Raw genomic sequence first — 18,593 nt, forward strand, 5'->3', positions numbered from 1 at the left:
TATTGAAACCTGCAATATCCGGGATACCTGTGTATATATTTTTCAGCAATTCTTTGTCACTTATTTCTGCATGTTTTTTATTAAGACACCTTTCCTTTTGCATAGAAAAAACAATTTTTGATATGCTTTAACAAACTGTGAGCTTACAAAGTAATGTGCAGCTACATATTTCCCACATGGACCCTTGCTCACATTGTCTTCCAAAATATGCTGCTTTATGTTATTGGCTTCTTTTTGGTGCAGTGTTTAAGGGTCTTGGTTTGTTCAGTCTTATCTGATTCATTGTTGGGTGAGTCAAGAGAATTAGCCTCCATATTGCGATAGACAGTGAATGGCATACAAGACTTAGTTTAAAAACGTGACCTCCTCTGCTCAGTCTCCAAGTGCCTCCAGGTAAACACAAAAGTGCAGAAATCGAGAGCTATTTAAAGTTCCTGCTATATGAATTTCTGTTTTGGCCTCTTTTTTAAATAAACATTTAACTTTAGCATTTAACACTTTAACATTTAGTACCAATTCTTAGTGAAGTTTAGATTTACTAGTTGAAAAGTGAAGACAACTAAAATACACTGTTGAACTCTTCAGTTACAAAATTGAGCCATAAATTAAATGACTTATGGGTATTTCAGACTCCTATTTACTTGTTTTGGTCATTGTTCAAATGTATAGACTTTGCAAAATGTTCAGGTGTCAGCATTAGCAGTAGCTAAAAAAGTATTTTTCCCTAGGCAAAGATACACAGCATCACAGTTCACCTAGTGATTCTTCACAGATGAATGGGTTTCAGTCAGAGGAGCTGAGTAGGTTGCGTGAAGAGATAGACGATTTGAAAAAACAGAAAGAAGCCTTTCAAGGACAGCTAGCAGAAAAGGATGGATTGATTGAAAGCATGGTAAGTACTTAATCGGAAGCTTTCACAGAGTTCACCAAAGTCACTTAACTGTAAATCTTTCTGCATTGTTCATATTTTGCAGTCCCTTTATTTTTTTTAAAGAATGTTTTGATCTTTTAAGATTACATTTTGATGGATATTTCTAACCACAGGTTCCTCACCATACAATAGCCCTAAGGCGCCACTATGGATCCAGAGAATTTAGTAACTGTTGTTCTGTGCAATAAGTGATGTCATGCAACTCCGACAGCAACTCTATACCGCCGTGGAAGTGATAGCAGAGTTGCATAAAAGCACCACCCCTTTTGCTGATGACAGTTCCTTTCTTTCAATTCCTTCCGACTCATAGCCAAAGCTCCACTTCTGATGACGCCATAACTTTTTCACAGTGTGCTAGGTAACAATCTCCCCACTGAAAATTACATATTCAAGCTGTGGCATGACTGCAGGAAGCAGATGTTGGTTCCGATCTGCTCAAGGTGTGCCTCTTGTCCCTTTGTTCTGGACACACTTTTACGTCGTGATAAATGAGCTCTACTGCACCCAAAGGTGATTGGAGTTGAAGTTGCTGAAAACAAGGATTTGTCGCAGTCCTCGCGGATTGCGATTCAACTCCTAAGTTGTGAGCTCGTCCTGATCCCACATCCCCTCCAGCAAGCACTCTACTTCCCATTCGAAATCTTGGGGTAAGTCCAAATGAAGCATTAAAAGAATCAGTTCAGTTCAATAACTTTATTTCGGTTCCAAGAACCATAAAAGTACACAGTCAATCATTGAATAAAATTAATTGAAGATGAGCGATCACAAGATGAATATCAGTACTGCAATAGAAACACAACTAATAAAACACATTGTCCAATAAAGCACAGTGCCTCTCCACCATAAAACAGTACAGATAAAAGTTTATAAAATGTATTACAATGGATGGTAAGAACCAATTTAAAACTATTTCCTCCGATAGAAAAAAGACACTTTTTGAATAGCACCCCCATAAGACTGATTTCATGAGACAAAAACCCCCAGGAGAGCCTTTAACTAATTCTAAAGGGGTCCACTGTGTCCATCATATTGTATAGGGAAAGGCATTAGTTTGTGGAACAGTCAAGCCTTATTCTATTGCTTTATCTAAAGTGCACAGTGCTACAATAATAATTTTTAAAAATCACTTAAACATTGAGGCTGATATTTCACACACATTTACTTTCATATGCCAGAGTAGGTGCTGAAGGGGGGAGGATAGTTATACGTTTAATATGAACCATACATACTCCAATAATTCTCACACCGTACTATCAAATGCCGAGCACTAGGGCTCAAACTCGTCCCCTTCAGGGTATACAAAACATCTCAAGGACCTTTTCCGCACACACCAGATTGAAAACAAATATTTAGAAACAGCAAAGACAATAAGCTGGTAGGTGTCAGTTTTCAAAACCCTAAAAGCCTCTTGACAATGTGATGTCCCTAGATTTCTACAAAATAGAATCCACCTTTTGTGCCTACATTTCTTGTAGGCTGAGCAGAAATATAAGGCATGGCCCTCTGATTTCTCGGCCATGCCACAAGAAGGACAATTTAACAATAAATCATGTCCCTCTCCCGCCAATGAGTAGGGAATGTACGCAAGGGAAGTGTTCTGTGCCTGAACTGAATGTACAGCTTCCTTGCTAGGGCCGGTTGAACATCATCTAGAAAATCCTCAAATCGATAGGTTTATTTAATCCCTATAAACCTTGTTGTTAAGGTTCGTAGGGAAGCACTAGTCATGAAGGAAGTTAATTTGGACCCCTTGTAGCATTTCACCTACTCCCCCTTGGACACTGCCAAGCAGGTCTCCGCAGGGTCATCCCACATGCTTGCTTTGCCAATACTTTTTAGAGTGTCCCTGCTGTAGTGGATCCACAGTATTCTGCCTGTTCCTTGAAGCCCTAAGATCTCCTCCAGGGCCAATCTATAAGAGAGCAGCTCAGGAGTGGTCCATATTCTTCTTCAAAATAAAAGTGGCCTAAATCCATCCCGCTCCTCAATTGATCTCACACCTAGATCAAGTCAAAGGGGGATTAATGGGGTGCTAGCAGGAAGGCTCAATAGTTGCCTTAAAAAGTTGTTCTCCACCTGTACAATATCCTTAACAGGATTGTGCTCCCATAGCTCAGCGCTATACATTGTGGCACCTAGGGTCTGCGTTGTATAAATCTTAATAGTGGGGCTGACAGGTTTATTAAAAGGTCCCCTATACACCTTCGCAAGCCCACCCCTATGTTGTACGAATTTAAGCCCTTGTCTGGCAATATGGAATGACCAATCCATGTACTCGCTAAAAACAGTCCTAAGTAATCAAAGATAGGAACCCTCTCAAGAGGAGTGCCGTTCAGGCTGGGATTTGGACATGTTAAATGCAATGGGTTGAAAACCAACCATGAATTTGGTTTTGGTGACATTAATTTCTAAACCCCTTATTGTACAAAATTCATTAAAACTATCTAATATCCTTTGAATACCCATTGGGGTTTTTGATTAGAAAAAGGGTGTCGTCGGCAAACATCAACAACGGTTCTTTACAGGAGCCAAGCCTGGATGCATCATTATTGTTAGTAGTGTTCAAATAATCTAAAAGGCCGTTAATATACAAACAAAATAACGTTGAGGCTAGCACACAACCTTGTTGTACACCTCTACCAATAGCAAAAGGTTCCCCAAATTTGCTGTATTGCACCTGTACAAAGTTGTTCTTATGCAACCTCTTTATCTCATTACACAGGTAAGAAGGAACCCTCATTTCAGCCAAAATCGACCATAGTGAATCCCTCGGGACTAGGTCAAATGCTGATTTTAGGTCTCCAAATATCAGATAGAGATTCCACCTTTAAGGATTACAATTTTCCAATATAAGACTTGGAGCCTAAGAACTTGGTCTATTGTAGATATTGCACTGTCTGAACGCCGCCTGGAAGGGCCTAAGGGCCTTTTTGTCCTCAATCCACTCCTGCAGCGGTCTAATGTCACCCCAGCAAATACTTTTTGCATTGTATCAATTAAACAAATCGTCTATAGTTGACAGGCGACAATGGGGAATCTTTCTAATAAATAGGTATAATCTCTGCCCCAGACCAAGAACCTGCCATTGGCATTCCTTCCATTATAGTGTTGAAGATTGTCCACAAGTAGGGGCCCCAGATTTCCGGTTCCGAGAGATAAAGGTCCCCGGGAATTTTATCAATGCCCGGAGCCTTATGAGGGGGCAATCTTACCAATAGCCCCAAGGGCTTCCATTAAAGTTATCTCCGAATAGCCTGCCTGACCGGAGGAGGACAATTCACTGTTTGGGGGCCTTTAACAATAGATTCAGCTATATGTATCCCCTGACCATCTGGGACACCATAAAACAATTGATAATGCTCATTCCTTAATTTTGCAATGATGTTGTGCTCTATATTGTTTCTGCCTTCGCTATTACCAAAAAGTACTATATTCCAGAATTCCATGGGGGTCTTACGCTTGACAGCATGGCGCAAGGAATCCCATTTTACTTTGTCCCACTCTTTAGTCGCAGAACTAATAGCACTTTTATAGAACTACCTTGCAGATCTGGACATACAACTATCCTTGCTTTTTATAGCCTCTATTAATGTTAGTTTGATGGCTCTGCACACTTTATTGAACCGTGAGGGTGTGTTCTTCCTGGTCCCCCTATGCCTTGTTTCAATATAAAATTGATATTTTAATGCACCAACCAGTGCAGCATGACTATCAGCTACTCTGATGGGTTAGCCAATTTTACCTTTAGATGAAATAACTTTATCTAGTGCTGCTAGGGAATTACCCATGACTGTGTACAAATCATCAATTAAATCTGGGGACCCTGCTGCATTGTGAACTAATATAGTCTTTGTCTAGACAAGCTCAATCTCAGTCTGTCATCAAGCGTATCTATGCCAGTTATTGAGGTGCTTCTAAGGGGTCTTGGGATAAGACATTGTGATCACTGTCATGTCTGGGCAATATTTCCAATTCTAGAACTAAGGGCCATAGTTATGTGTCCACTAAAACATAATCGATTAAGGATGAATACCCTATCCGGTTGAATGTGTAGGAGCCCGGTCTGTCTGATTTAGTTCACCCATTACATACCTGTATAGAATGGTTCAATACAAAAGCGCTAATTTGTAGGGCCATATGGGACCATTTTTTAATAGGCGGTATGGACAGTGCTGGAATGGCCCATAACCTAGCCTCCTCACTTAGAATGTCACAGTGGTTGACATCGAGGGGCTCAAACTGACAATTTAGATCACCTCCTATTAACTTGGAGGCATTCTCTGGGAGTGACGACAGGAATGTTGAGAACTTCTCCTCAGTGGGAAGATTCATATCTATTGCCCTCATGTCTCGGTCTAACATTTTCTCTTTCTCTGCACTGCTCTTTTATTATCTCTCTGTTTTGCTTATCTTTTCCTCTTACTCTGTTTCAATATAGCATTTCTTTTTTATTTGTGCTTTCTATCATTTCCTAATTCTGTTTCACTCGTATTCTCTCTTTCTCCACCTCTCTCTATCATTCCTTCCAAGGCCCTGATTACGAGTGGCCTGGTTAATTGAGTCTCGCTCAATCATTCCCTCTTAGTGTGTCTTTCTTCCGTTCCATCTTTGGTTTTCATTCTGTTTCACTCGAACCTTCCCTCTTTGCTGGTTTCACTTTCATTCGCTCTTTCTTGTTCTATCATCCCCCCTCGGCTTTGCTCTTTCATTCCCTCTGTCTGCATCTTGTTCTGTCGCTCCCTCTTTCTCTCTCACTCTTTAAGCCTTCGTTCTGCCTCTCCTACTGCCTTCTTATTTCCTTTCCCTCTCCCTGCCTCTCTTCCAGCCTGTCCTCTCTGCCCCCACAGTGCTTACCAGGCGAGGCTGCTGCAGCCTCGTCTCCTGCAGCCAGGCTCTGCCCAGGGCATCTCTGGGGGGAGATGTTAAGAGATAATCAGACAGCTAGGACCACAGGCAGGCCTGAGCTTGCTGCAGAGAAGGGTCAGCGAATTAAGACTTCATAAACTGCTGCAGCCTCTAAGCCACGGTTATAGCCAGAGGGGCGCCCTCGCTGGCTCCACCAGGGGCTTGTGTGTGTGTGGGGGGGAGGCGTGTGAGCTGCTAGTGGGGCTATGTCGGTTCCCTGTTTTCCTGTGTTCCTATATTTTGTGTTTTTGATGGACAGATGCATGTTTCTCCATTGCTCAGGGGTAACAGAAATGCTGGTTTACTCTGGCAATTATTGCCTCAAATAAGAGGTAACGTTGCTTCTAACGAACAGGCCTTCTGTAGGTTTACAAGGGTTTTTTGCTATCCGCGGGTCCCTTTGGGAATGGTATTATCAAGACTCCGTGAAGCCATCCGACAAACCCAATTTCTCTTTGCTCTGGTGAAGGCCAGACTAGTACATGTTTCACCTGTTAGCAATCTCCGTTTGCCAGCATTGATTTCTGTTCTGGTTAGAGCGGTAGCTCGTACATCATCATTCATTATGTTGTCAATATGCGTAGCTTGGGGATAGATGGCGACGTGCCAACAGAATTTGGTTTTGAACTTGCTGACCTGTTGACTTCCTCTATTGCTTCTCTTCTTCTTTCCAACATGATAAAGAATTCGGTTTTAAATCGAGCTTATTCTAAAGCACTGACATTCCGTGGGTTATTGGAAAGTTCAGGGCTCCCTACCATGGTGAATTGGTCCTTTCTATATTTCAGCCATGGTCTATTACATGCATAGTCATGTGAAGTCAATCAGTGATTACATAAAGGCTAGGAAGGATTTCAGATTTTGACCAGATGGAAGGCCATAGCATAAGTGGTTTTAACTTGACATGATCGTCCAAATACGGTAAACCTAGTTCCGAATGGCAGGCATACGTGGGCACAGTAGGAGGGTCAAATGACAGTCTTCTCAGGAACACATTCTCACTAACCTGCATGTGTGTTGTGTTACAATTCTCCCACATCAGCACAGAAATACATTGTGCTTTGTTGATATTAATCATCGCATCTAAGGGGTTAGAACCTAACTTTGCAGGGAACCTAAAACTTGTCTCAATGGTTAGATCAAATTTGGCTTTCCTTACTTTCATTAAATTCACCCAATTACACTTATAATATATATGTAACCCCAGGTACGTGGAAGGTGGTGGATGCAGATGTTTGGTCCAGGACTCATTTTGCCTGTTGAAAACAAGTACAATTTTCCCAGAGGAAAAACTAATGGAAACCTGCGGAAATAGGTGTGCAAACTTACTTCCTGATCAGTGGGATTTGGCTGTTTGCTTTCTCTATGTTTAAAACCAGTGGTGGAAGAGACAGACTGCTGGTCAACATCACGTGTATTTTGATCACTCACATTACAACTTGGAGAGATTTATCAGACAGAGATATTGGAATGAATGAGTCTGCAAGTTAGTGAGTTTATATGATATGGGTAGGTGCACAATTGGTAGACCGTACATCCACACCCATAATAGACTAGAGCTACAAAACTAATAGATTGTAAGAGTTTTATAAGCCTTTCTAAAATTAAGATAGTTGTTCCGCGATTTCAGTGGGACGTGAGTGATATGCATATAGATCCGCTTTCGTAATGAATGAAAAAATGATGAATTATGGCTGAGTTTGTACAATGATACGTCAGAAGACCACAGAACAATTACTATATTTCTTCTTTCGATTTTTAACATTGGTTCTCTGCAATGCCTGTGTCTATTGAAAGCCTTCCTGTAACTTGGCACATATCAGATTTGTTTGCTATTCCAAATATTAGAAGCGTTGTTTAATATAATGTGCCCTTGTTTGTGTTCAATTATGGTTCGAAAAAAGGGATTGGTGGAATGCTTGAATAAATCTTAGCCCCAGGTATTGACTCAGGGCGTATTCAGTTCATTGTTCTTTTGCCCACTATGCCACCTCAGACAAGAACCAGACACATGCAAATCAGTCACGATTCTGCTCCACTAGGTTCAGTGCAGTTTGAACTGTCAGACAAGGCTCTCTCTGAAAGGGATTACAAGCAATCTAAGACTGGTTGCAGCGTATGTGGGCCTTTTCAGTCGGGTGCAGCCTAATAAAATCCAAAAAAGAAACAAAAGGGCTGTGATTGTTGAGTTGCTTCAGAAGAAGCAATGAGTTGCTTATATCCTTGATTCTTAAACACATTCTTTATGAACAAGCATTAGCATAGCCAATAGGTCTCGCTTTTGGGACCTTATAAGTATTTAGTTATGCAGCACAATATCCTTGGTGCAACTACATCAACTGTTGCATGGCTAAACACTTATAAGGTCCCAAAAGCGAGACCTATTGGCTATGCCAATGCTTGTTCTTTCATTTTATAGACCTTCTGTACAGCAGCCATGGGTAATAAATCAGTCTTTATGTTTTTGTCCCAACTTGTTCAAACGTGCTATTAATGGGGCGAGTTCACATCGAGGACAGTTTTGACCTGTTTCAGAAGGTCTCTTAGTAGATGTGTTACCCAGGGTGGCTGTGAAACTTTCGTGCCTTTCTCTCATCACAAGCAGGGGCAGTATCATCAGCCATAGAGCATTTGGCTGCAAGATTCTCTCCAACAACTTTGGTGGGCTTGGGGGTATGTTGCGAGCCATGTTTCTAACAGACAAATGGGACCTTGTTCTCCTTCCATCCATTAATGGGCGATTGTTATCCGTGCCCATTTGAAAGCTGTTCGCCCAGGCAGCTGTAAGTTGGAATAATTATCATTAAAAAGGTGCTCAGGGCTTTGTATTGCGTCTGCTGGCCCCCATCGATGTGCAGTGTGCATCAGTACTCTGGGAGAGCCGCCTGCCCGTTAACTCAATTTATTTTGCCACCACCCCATAGCCCTTTGTAGCATCCTGTCAATTGAGGCAGGCATTGGGGGGGGATTACTGGTAACGAGGCCCTCCCTTGGTCGTTCCATTTCCCCATATCCACGGCCTGAACAGCTCAGCACTATATATTGCCTTTGTAAAAGTCTGGGTGGGGACTGACATCTAAATGTATGGGTGTAATAACCCACAGTCTCTACTCCCACAGAGCCCTTCCAAGATTCAACTTGATAAAAAGGTATTCAGCAACTCACCCAGCAGTCGTAATGTTGCTTTTTTGGTCTCCAGATGAGAGACTAAATAGATGTGGCCCTGCCCAGCCTTGTATGGGTACAGAGAGGCCTGGCCATGCCAGGGCGAGTCCCGCGCTGCTGGAAGCTGTTCCCCGATTTATGGCGCTCCTTCGCTTGTGTCCAGGATCAGCCTGAGAAAAGCTGGGGGGCGTAGTTTGCCTCGCACCAACAGCAGCGTTCACAGCACCCGCACTGCGAAACTCAGCTGTCAGATTTATGGTGCTCCTCCACCTGTGTCCAGGATCAGCCTGAGGAAAGCTGGCAGGTGTAGTTTGCCTCACCCCAGCACCAACAGCAGTGATCGCGGCACCCATGCTACAGGACTCTGCTCTCAGATTTGTGGCGCTCCTGCGCCTGTTTCAAGGATCAGCCCGAGGAAATCTGGTGGGTGTAGTTTGCCTCACACCAACAGCAGCGTTTGCGGCACCCAAGAATCATAGCAGGACTCAGCCTCATCACAGCAGTCAGAGAGAAGCTGCAAGGGTGTCAAGATGTTAGTCTTACTCCTTCGAGGTCTCCGGCCACAGAACCAATTCCTCCGTTAGTCCTGACGTGCACTTAGTTCTGTAGGCCCTTGCAGTAGATCGCTGCCTTCAGGGAGGCGTGGCTGTAAATCTCCAGTGCAGTTCTGGCTCCCACTGTTGCACCTTTGGGCTCCCACAGAATCGCAAATGGCCTCCAGTTTGGTTACTGCTGTTGGGTCCCCACGTGGTGTGTCAGTTCCCTTGTACTCCTTACCTGCTTTTTACAGACTCTGGTGCAGACTTCCACTCTGGTACCAACATCCAGGCTGGTTCACAACGCTGGTACGGACTACACCAGCGCCAGTTGATAATCCCATGCCAATACATACCAGATCCTGAATCAACGTCCGATCAAGCTCGACCAAAGTTGCAGTACTAAATTAGAGTCCAGTTGCTATGCTGCCTGACTTTGACCCAGTACTTCTGCTGCAGTACAAATATTCGCAAAGGCTCCATTTCCTTTTTGTTGCTGACTTTGATCCAGCACCAGAGCAGGGGGTATCTCAGACTACTGATGATAATAGTAATGGCTTGCTCCTCCCTCTTTATAGTGATGATCAGTGATATTTATTAGCTTTAGTCTCTGTTGTATCATTGCTATAAGTGTATCTTCCAGTACATTGTTCCAATAAAGCAAGAAGGAATCTGACACCCCCTACTGTCTAAAAACACACAACAAGGGGGCCTGAGGAAGTTTAATGGACCAGCAAGGGCAAACTCCCCAATCCAAAACTGTCTTAACACACAAAGAGCCCTTGACTAGGTTTGTGATGCGAGGAGGTATCCCTATGATGAAGCATGATACCTCTAGTGTGTGAGGGAATCCGTCCTTAAAAGGGACACCCCCTTTCAGCATAGTTGTTCCCACCCATACACTCATCCTGTGCGACCCCGGACCCTTTGTGTGTTAGACCTCCTACTGTCTGACAGCCTTGTTGGAAAACATCTGCCTTACTGGTACGGTCTATAAGAACACACTGCTGTTAAGGATAGACTGCCTGTATATTATTCATGCTACAAGTCTTAACAATAACATATATTAAGAAAGTAAACCAGATTTGTAAAAAAAAATAAAAAAAGGGAATAACCTACACAAACTTCCTTCCTGATTACTATTGGGAAAGGAAAAGAGTGAAATAACAAAAAAGTAAAAAAATCTATTTTTGTGGACTACAATATAAAATGTACTAGACCAGCCTCCTGGAATAATATCATTATAGGCTATTCATTTAGACATGACTCGAAACAAATGTGAGTAGGCCAGAGGCAGTAGCATAGTATATATTGATATAGGTAAATGTAAGACTATTTTGCCATAAGCACTTAGTGTGTAGTATATAGGGCATAGATTTGAACAAATATAAACGTAAAACAAAATTAGGTGTATTTAAGAATTATGTTCTTAGGATTTATAACCCATTCCCTGGGCTATAACTTGAGCATTTGTAACAAGTTTGGTGCACTATGTGTGCACAAGCTGCTATATTTTCACAAATCTATTACAATTCACCATTTGTTTTCATTCAGCCTTACCTTTTCCTGTTGTAGATATGAGTATTACATCATATATTCCGGCTCCTGGGTTTTGTTACTATACTCTAACCTGCTATTTCCCTTCCTTGATTTTAGGTTTTAAGCAGACAATCCATCGCCAGTATATGTGATACCAATCTCCCTTGACATTGTGTTGTAAACTATGATCATCTGACTATATCTGATGTCTTTTTGTGGCATTTTTTTTTATGAGACACACAAAGACAATTTTTTAAATATGCAACCTTTATTTGTTAACTAATCATGAATGCCCATCTCCAAATATTGATTCACTTTTCCCCCCACAACATTTTAAGTTTATCAGTTGCAGGTAAAAACGTTTATAAAAAGAATCTTTGAAAACCTTTAAATTGATTTGTACTCATTTGATTAGGAGCATTATTTTGAAAATAAACCCTAAATTGACTTCTCGCTAACAGTCTTTCCCACAAATAAGGTAGGATTTCAGAAGGGGTATAATTTTTAAAAACTCACCTGACTGATTGAACTCCTGAGGCGGAAGCCGGGAGCTACGAGCTTTTTAAAAATTGTATATTTGTGTTGTCACTCCCTACCTGGCCGCTGCACCCTGCCACCATTCTTGCCCTAATTTCTCCCGCGCAGCCATCCCGGGGAAGCCCTCCTGCTCAGGCCACGCCCCCTCTGTGCTAGGCCCCGCCCCCCGCCCTTTAAAACGGCGCGTTATTCTTCGCGCTGTCTGACTGATTGAATTCCTGAGGCGGAAGCCGGGAGCTACGAGCTTTTTAAAAATTGTATATTTGTGTTGTCACTCCCTACCTGGCCGCTGCACCCTGCCACCATTCTTGCTGTAATTTCTCCCGCGCAGCCATCCTGGGGAAGCCCTCCTGTTCAGGCCACGCCCCCTCTGCGCTAGGCCACGCCCCCCCCCACCCTTTAAAACGGCACGTTATTCTTCGCGCTGTCGACTGATTGAACTCCTGAGGCGGAAGCCGGGAGCTACGAGCTCTTTAAAAATTGTATATTTGTGTTGTCACTCCCTACCTGGCCATTCTTGCCGTAATTTCTCCCGCGCAGCCATCCGGGGAAGTCCTCCTGCTCAGGCCACACCCCCTCTGCGCTAGGCCACGCCCCCCCCCCCCCCGCCCTTTAAAACGGCGCGTTATTCTTCGCGCTGTCTGACTGATTGAACTCCTGAGGCGGAAGCCGGGAGCTACGAGCTTTTTAAAAATTGTATATTTGTGTTGTCACTCCCTACCTGGCCGCTGCACCCTGCCACCATTCTTGCCGTAATTTCTCCCGCGCAGCCATCCCGGGGAAGCCCTCATGCTCAGGCCATGCCCCCTCTGCGCTAGGCCACACCCCCTCATATTATATCATGTGTCTCTCCCGGACGCGCTGCGGACGAGCGCAGCGGGCGCGCCGACAGCGCGCCGAAGGTGCGCTTAGGGCAAGCCCGTCTGCGCCCGTCCGCAATCGTACGCGGTCCAGGGCCATACCTTTTGTCCCTCGGGAGGGACATATATGGTGGAGCAGGCAGGAACTGCTGACTTTTCGCATGTCTACCCCATGTCTAAATTGAGAGTGGAGGATAATACAGGCTGTGAACACTGCCACTTCTCTTTTGATCCTGGTAGGGATGTGGCCCTTAGAGACTATATCCTGGACTGTGGCCTGCTAAACGTACGTTCTCTGCGGAAACACAAACTAGGTCTATACGACCTACTCACTGAGAAACAGTGGGATCTTGTGGTTTCTTACTGAGACATGGCTAGATGAAGGCTCTACCCCTGATGCCTTAGAGGCACTACCAGAGGGCTATACAATGCTTAGGCAAGATAGACTCACTGGTAGAGGAGGGGGCATTGCTATTATAGCTCAGAAAAATCTACGTTGTCAATTAGACCACTCCTCCATCCTGGACAGTGAGGCAGGGAGCTTCACTGTTAAAGTGAATGAGAGCTGTACGCTGAAGGGCATGTTAATCTATAGACCCCCAGGCCCTATAGCCAGGTTTGGGGAGAGTCTGGTGGAAGGTATAATGGAGGCTGCGCTATGCAAAGACAAATTCCTGGTACTGGGGGATCTTAACATACATTTAAACAACCCCACAGATAATGTTAGTAGGGACTTTTGCCAGGCATTGGGAGCCCTCCAACTGAATCAAATAGTAAGTGGTCCAACTCACCAGTTGGGACACTTACTGGACCCCATATTCGTCAATTGGGGGGGGAAGTAGAAGCTAAGACCCCCATTCCCATCCCTTGGTCGGATCATCACCTGGTACCATTCTCCATACGAATTTCCGGGGTTAAACCCCCGGAGCCACCTACACTGTACCATCCAAGGCGGAGATGGGCTACCTTTTCCCAGGCTAAATTCAGTGCGGCACTGACTAAAGGAGGAAGCCCTGGGGGGGATGATGCGGATACGGCTAATACCAATCTATGCAAGCGTATCAATGAGGCGCTTGATTGCACAGCCCCACTTTCGCACGCCAGATTGGGTGGCCGCCTTCAAAAAACTGCCCCGTGGTTCAGTGATGAACTACGGGTCACGAAAACCGCATTGAAGTGAGCCGAAAGACAGTGGCGGGGGGCTCCGTCTAAGGAAACTAGGGAGGCCTACCTAACGGAGAGGCGAATTTATCACGGGCTAATCAGGAAGTCCAAAGCAGCATATTACACCATTAGAGATAGCGAAGCTGGTAACTCGATGAGGGAGCTCTTCTTGCTCTATAAAACCCTCTCGAGTGGGAAACCAGCCATGGCTCCAGACGACTGCTCAGTGGAGTCCTGTGATAGGATCGCGGACTTCTTTTCCAAAAAGATAGCAAAAATCTACTCGGCATTTCCCAGTCATCCCATTGCTGGAACCGAATTTGCGGAAAGCCCGAGGGAATGGAGGGACAGACATATACTGACCAACTTTGTCACCCCGCCCTCAGAGGACCTATTAAAAATCTGTATATCCGTCAAGTCGGGTTCCCCGCGGGATCCCACCACGCCGAAACGGCTAGCGGATAGCTTATCGGTGCTAGAACCTTATATAAGACATCTACTGGATGTGTCTTTTAGCACCAAGACCGTGCCCAAAGCCTGGAAACAGCCGGTGGTTCTACCTCTCAGGAAGAAATCCAACATCAGCTTTGAGAAACTAGAGAACCTCCGGCCGATCTCCCTTCTGCCCTATCTGGCCAAAGTGGCGGAAAAAACGGTAAACATGCAACTGATGGATTTCGTGGATGAGGCTGCCCTACTACACGATACCCAGTTTGGTTTCCGTCCCGGCCACTCAACGGAATCAGCGCTTCTGATGGCCGTGGAGACCTTACGCCAGGGGGTGGATGAGGGTCATACTATGGCCCTCATCCTGTTGGACCTGAGTGCAGCATTCGACACCGTAGCTCACACCACCTTGCTACGGTGTCTGAATAGTGGAGGAATATCTGGAGCTGCCCTCGCATGGATCCAGTCCTTCCTGACGGGGAGAAGCTTTCAGGTCCGCCAGGGCGAATGTTATTCCAGGGATATTGGATTGGACCAGGGCGTACCCCAGGGATCGTCCCTGAGCCCCACCCTATTTAATCTCTGTCTCTCCAGTGGCCCCTATTGCTGTGGGCCATGGTCTGCACATTGTGTCCTACGCCGACGACACGCAGCTGGTTATCTCCCTCTCGCGATCACCCGGTCTTGCGGCGGACAGTTTCAGAGCCTGCATGCAAGACCTTGCAGCCTGGATGTCCACCAATTGCCTTAAACTAAATGGCTGCAAGACTGAGGTGCTCGTAGTGGGGGGGAACCCATCTGTCTGGTCGTCGGCGTGGTTGCCCCCATGCTTGGGTGAGGCTCCAACACCCTGCCAAGAAGTCCGGAACCTTGGAGTCTGGTTAGATGCTGACCTGTCTTTTGGACCGCAGATAGGACGTGTGGCGGGCGTCTGCTTCAGCGTCCTGAAAAGTATACGGAAGGTCTTAGATCTCCTTCCCACGTCAGCCCGCAGAACGTTGGTGCATGCCCTCGTTACAACACGCCTGGATTATGGCAATTTGCTGTACCTGGGAGCAACTAACAAGGCCATAAATCGCCTTCAGGTGTTGCAGAACGCGGCAGCCCGCCTCATTCTAAAATTTCCCAAAAGAGTGGCCTCCAAAACTGCCCTTCGGACTCTTCACTGGCTGCCAGTGAGGAGGAGGGTTGAGTTTAAGGCCCTCTGTACCTGCCACCGCATCCTTACTGGGAAGGCGCCAATACCGCTCCAGAACCTGATGACCAGGTACGTACCCACACGCTTCCTTCGTTCTTCCCACGGAGGCCTTTTAAAGGTCCCGAGGATAAGGCGGGTTCGCATGGGAGGCAGATCTTTTCGTTACCTGGTGGCTAAGAGCTGGAACGCTTTACCTTTGGACCTCCGTCTTGAGTCATCTGAACCTGGTTTCAGGAGGAAGTTAAAAACATATTTCTATACACGCTAGCCTGCACAGACTCAATGGTCGAGTCCGTGGGAGTTCTTTCTGTTTTAGCGTGGGGACACGCTTTGAGCGTAACCAAGCGCTCTATAAAATTCCCTTATTATTATTATTATTATTATTATTATTATTAAAGCTTCATAGTATTGCAAAATGATAACATTTGCTTAATTGCCACTATAGTATTACACTTTTCCACACCTCTACTCTTTTTGATGAGTTTGGATGGATCTTTAAAGTATCCTACTGTTACTCATGTGCAATATGCAGAAATAAAAGCATAGTATGCCTCTTTAAAATGCTAACAAGTTATTCCACCTAGGACCAAACTGCCTTGATCCATGTTAAATGTTTTAAGGTAACTACTGTTAAAGAGCTCAATTTATATTCATTGTGAGGTAATTAGTTTTATTTGGATATCCAGGAATTCTATCATGGAGCTAACACTTCTCAACACCTCTGTGCTCCTTCATAGTGTAGGGGGAGTTTTGTTTCTGACACCAGATACACAGCAGTTATATTCTCTTTGGTGTTCAATTTAGCCAGAAGATCTGACTGGGAGCACTTCTAGATTATAAAGAGCAGTGGCCACTTTTGAGTACACTTTGGTGTACGGCAGCTTACCTATAAAAGTAGTGCGGTAACACCCTAAAGATTGGTTGTTATGAGCATGCAGCTCACGTGATAAGTTTACAAAATGTAATATATGTCTAGACAGGGCACAGTTTGTGGATTCAATGTAATGTTTTTTTAATGTAATTCATCTAGAATGTATTTTCATTGTAATCGTGTTAAATTGCATTTTAATAAAAAAGAACTGTGTAAGATACCAGTGTTCTAAGGGTTGGTCAAGGTCTTATTTTTGGTAATGGCTCTAAATTGTTTGAGCACCTCAGGACTGACAGTTCAGTTTCAGGTTTCATTGACAAACATTTAATATTTAAGAGTTTATCACTGTTTTGGCTTTGGCATGCACAATTGTAAAGAAGGTGTTGCGTGTTTTTAGCTGAATGCATGCTTCTTTTATCCCTGTTTTTTAAAGGTACCAAGTGTTACTGGGTCTAGTTAAACTTATCCATCACTTTAATGTTATTTTGATTAATTTGATTCTATGTAATCTAATTTTCCATGGGGAAAGGTAGGCTCAAGTGAACTTGGAATATAAGTGCATATATTATTAAAATAAATATAATTGTAAGGTCTAACTTAACAGTACTGCTGTGCTACACCTTCTATGATGAACAGAAAAAGGACTGTTAGAAGTAATACTGAGAGGGCTTTGGCTGTGTATGCATGTTGATCTTCCTTCCTACAGCCTTTGATTGAGCATAAGTTATGTGCTAAATACGATTGCTTGTATTGCACTTAATACCTGTTTGGGTAGCTTATGCATAATTAAGTAGGCCTGATCATGACAGGCTAATGAAGCTTTATGTCGTAAGGCATAATTTTTATCTGTTTATTATGAAAAGCTATGGAAAAAACAGCAGCTTTTTCTTATTAAAAATGCTAGACGATGTTTAAGGCTGGATTGATATAATGTATTAAAGCCTGTAGAAACGTTTTTTTTTTTATATGGATCTCACAAATTAAGGATTTTAATATTGATTAACGTTTGGAGAAAAACCTCAGGATAAAAAATTTGTTCTGTGAGAATCCTCGCTGAACCCTCTGAGGAAAGGTTGTTTTGGGTTGCCAACTGTAATTTTGTACCTGTTTATAATTTTATGTGTAGTTTTAGTTGTGTGTGTATTTCAAAGATCTGGCCCAACTCTTTTAGCTCTCTGCAGGGCTCTAGCAGTCAGAAAATTCAGAAAAATACATATATATGCGTACATAGAGGGACATGTCGGTACTGTTCACTCACTGGTCTGGTAGAGAGGCATTCACATTCTGTTTCTGCCAGTGAACGCAAATAAGATTAATCCAAAAAGAACTATTGATGGACAGAATGCAGAACAATGTCATACATTCACCCCAGTATAGAGATCTGGGCCTAAATCCATCGTTTTTTTGCTCACCATGCCATTCCAGTTTGGACCCAGCCATATGCAAATCAGTCTTGACCCTGTGCCACATGGGAACAGTCCAGCCCGAACTGCCAGGCCAGGTCCTCCCTGGACTGGAAACAAGCATCCAAGGACCGGTTTCGGGGTTTCACCCCACTTCAACCAGGATAGCTTGATTCCAGTGGCATGGAGAGCACGGGGACTCACGTCTGAGCATACCCGTCCCACTCGGGGTAACAAATGCGAAAAGAACTATTGATGGACAGAATGCAGAACAATGTCATACATTCACCCCAGTACAGAGATCTGGGCCTAAATCCATCGTTTTTTTGCTCACCATGCCATTCCATGGAGTCAAGCTATCCTGGTTGAAGAGGGGTGAAACCCCGAAACCGGTCCTAGGATGCTTTTTTCCGGTCCAGGTAAGACATGGCTTGGCAGTAAGGGCTGGACTGTTCCCATGAGGCATAGGGTCAAGACTGATTTGCATATGGCCCTGTCTGAACTGAGGTGGCGTGGTGATCAAAATAACGATGGATTAAACCCAGATCTGTGACTGGGGGTGAATGTTTTGCCAATGTGCAACATTCCGTTCATCATCTTGTGTGTTTTGTATATAAGATGAGGCATAGGTTCTGCCTTCTTTAGCTACTAATTCCATTGCCCTGTGAGTGACAGTATTTCGCTGTATCTGTATTTATTTTTTGGTATTTCATCCATACGACACATCTTTTGATTCGCTTTAGGGTTGGCTTCTTGTTTTTTCAGCTGAGCTTGCAAAAAATATAAATTCCAGAGAGTGGAGGTCCTTGTAGTAGTGCCCAATTTATGCATGCATCTATTTCTTTTGTTTGCAAATTATTCTCTGTAACAAACAGAAACTGGTTTCATTAGCAACATTCACCATAAGCTAAGTGTGCTTCAGTTGGTTGGCCAGTCTTTAATTTTAATTATTGATTTATTGGAGTGCCCAGCAGCTCCCCTGACAGTGATAACAGGCCGCTTGCTTGCTGCCCATTTAATCTGCTGTGTTTTGTAGC

General features: G+C 44.0%; 1 protein-coding gene across 4 annotated transcripts in view; it reads left to right on the forward strand.

Annotated features, from left to right (window-relative positions):
* USO1 (USO1 vesicle transport factor) overlaps positions 1-18,593 on the forward strand; it is a 448,004-nt gene that overhangs the window by 299,538 nt on the left and 129,873 nt on the right. For all 4 annotated transcript variants that reach the window (XM_085635281.1, XM_085635255.1, XM_085635264.1 and 1 more), the window contains one exon: positions 729-892. In XM_085635281.1, the coding sequence (XP_085491407.1) occupies positions 729-892 (164 nt within the window). The remainder of the gene's footprint in view (positions 1-728; positions 893-18,593) is intronic.

The sequence above is a fragment of the Triturus cristatus genome, chromosome 2_1 (genome assembly GCF_964204655.1).
Source record: "Triturus cristatus chromosome 2_1, aTriCri1.1, whole genome shotgun sequence".
NCBI lineage: Eukaryota > Metazoa > Chordata > Amphibia > Caudata > Salamandridae > Triturus > Triturus cristatus.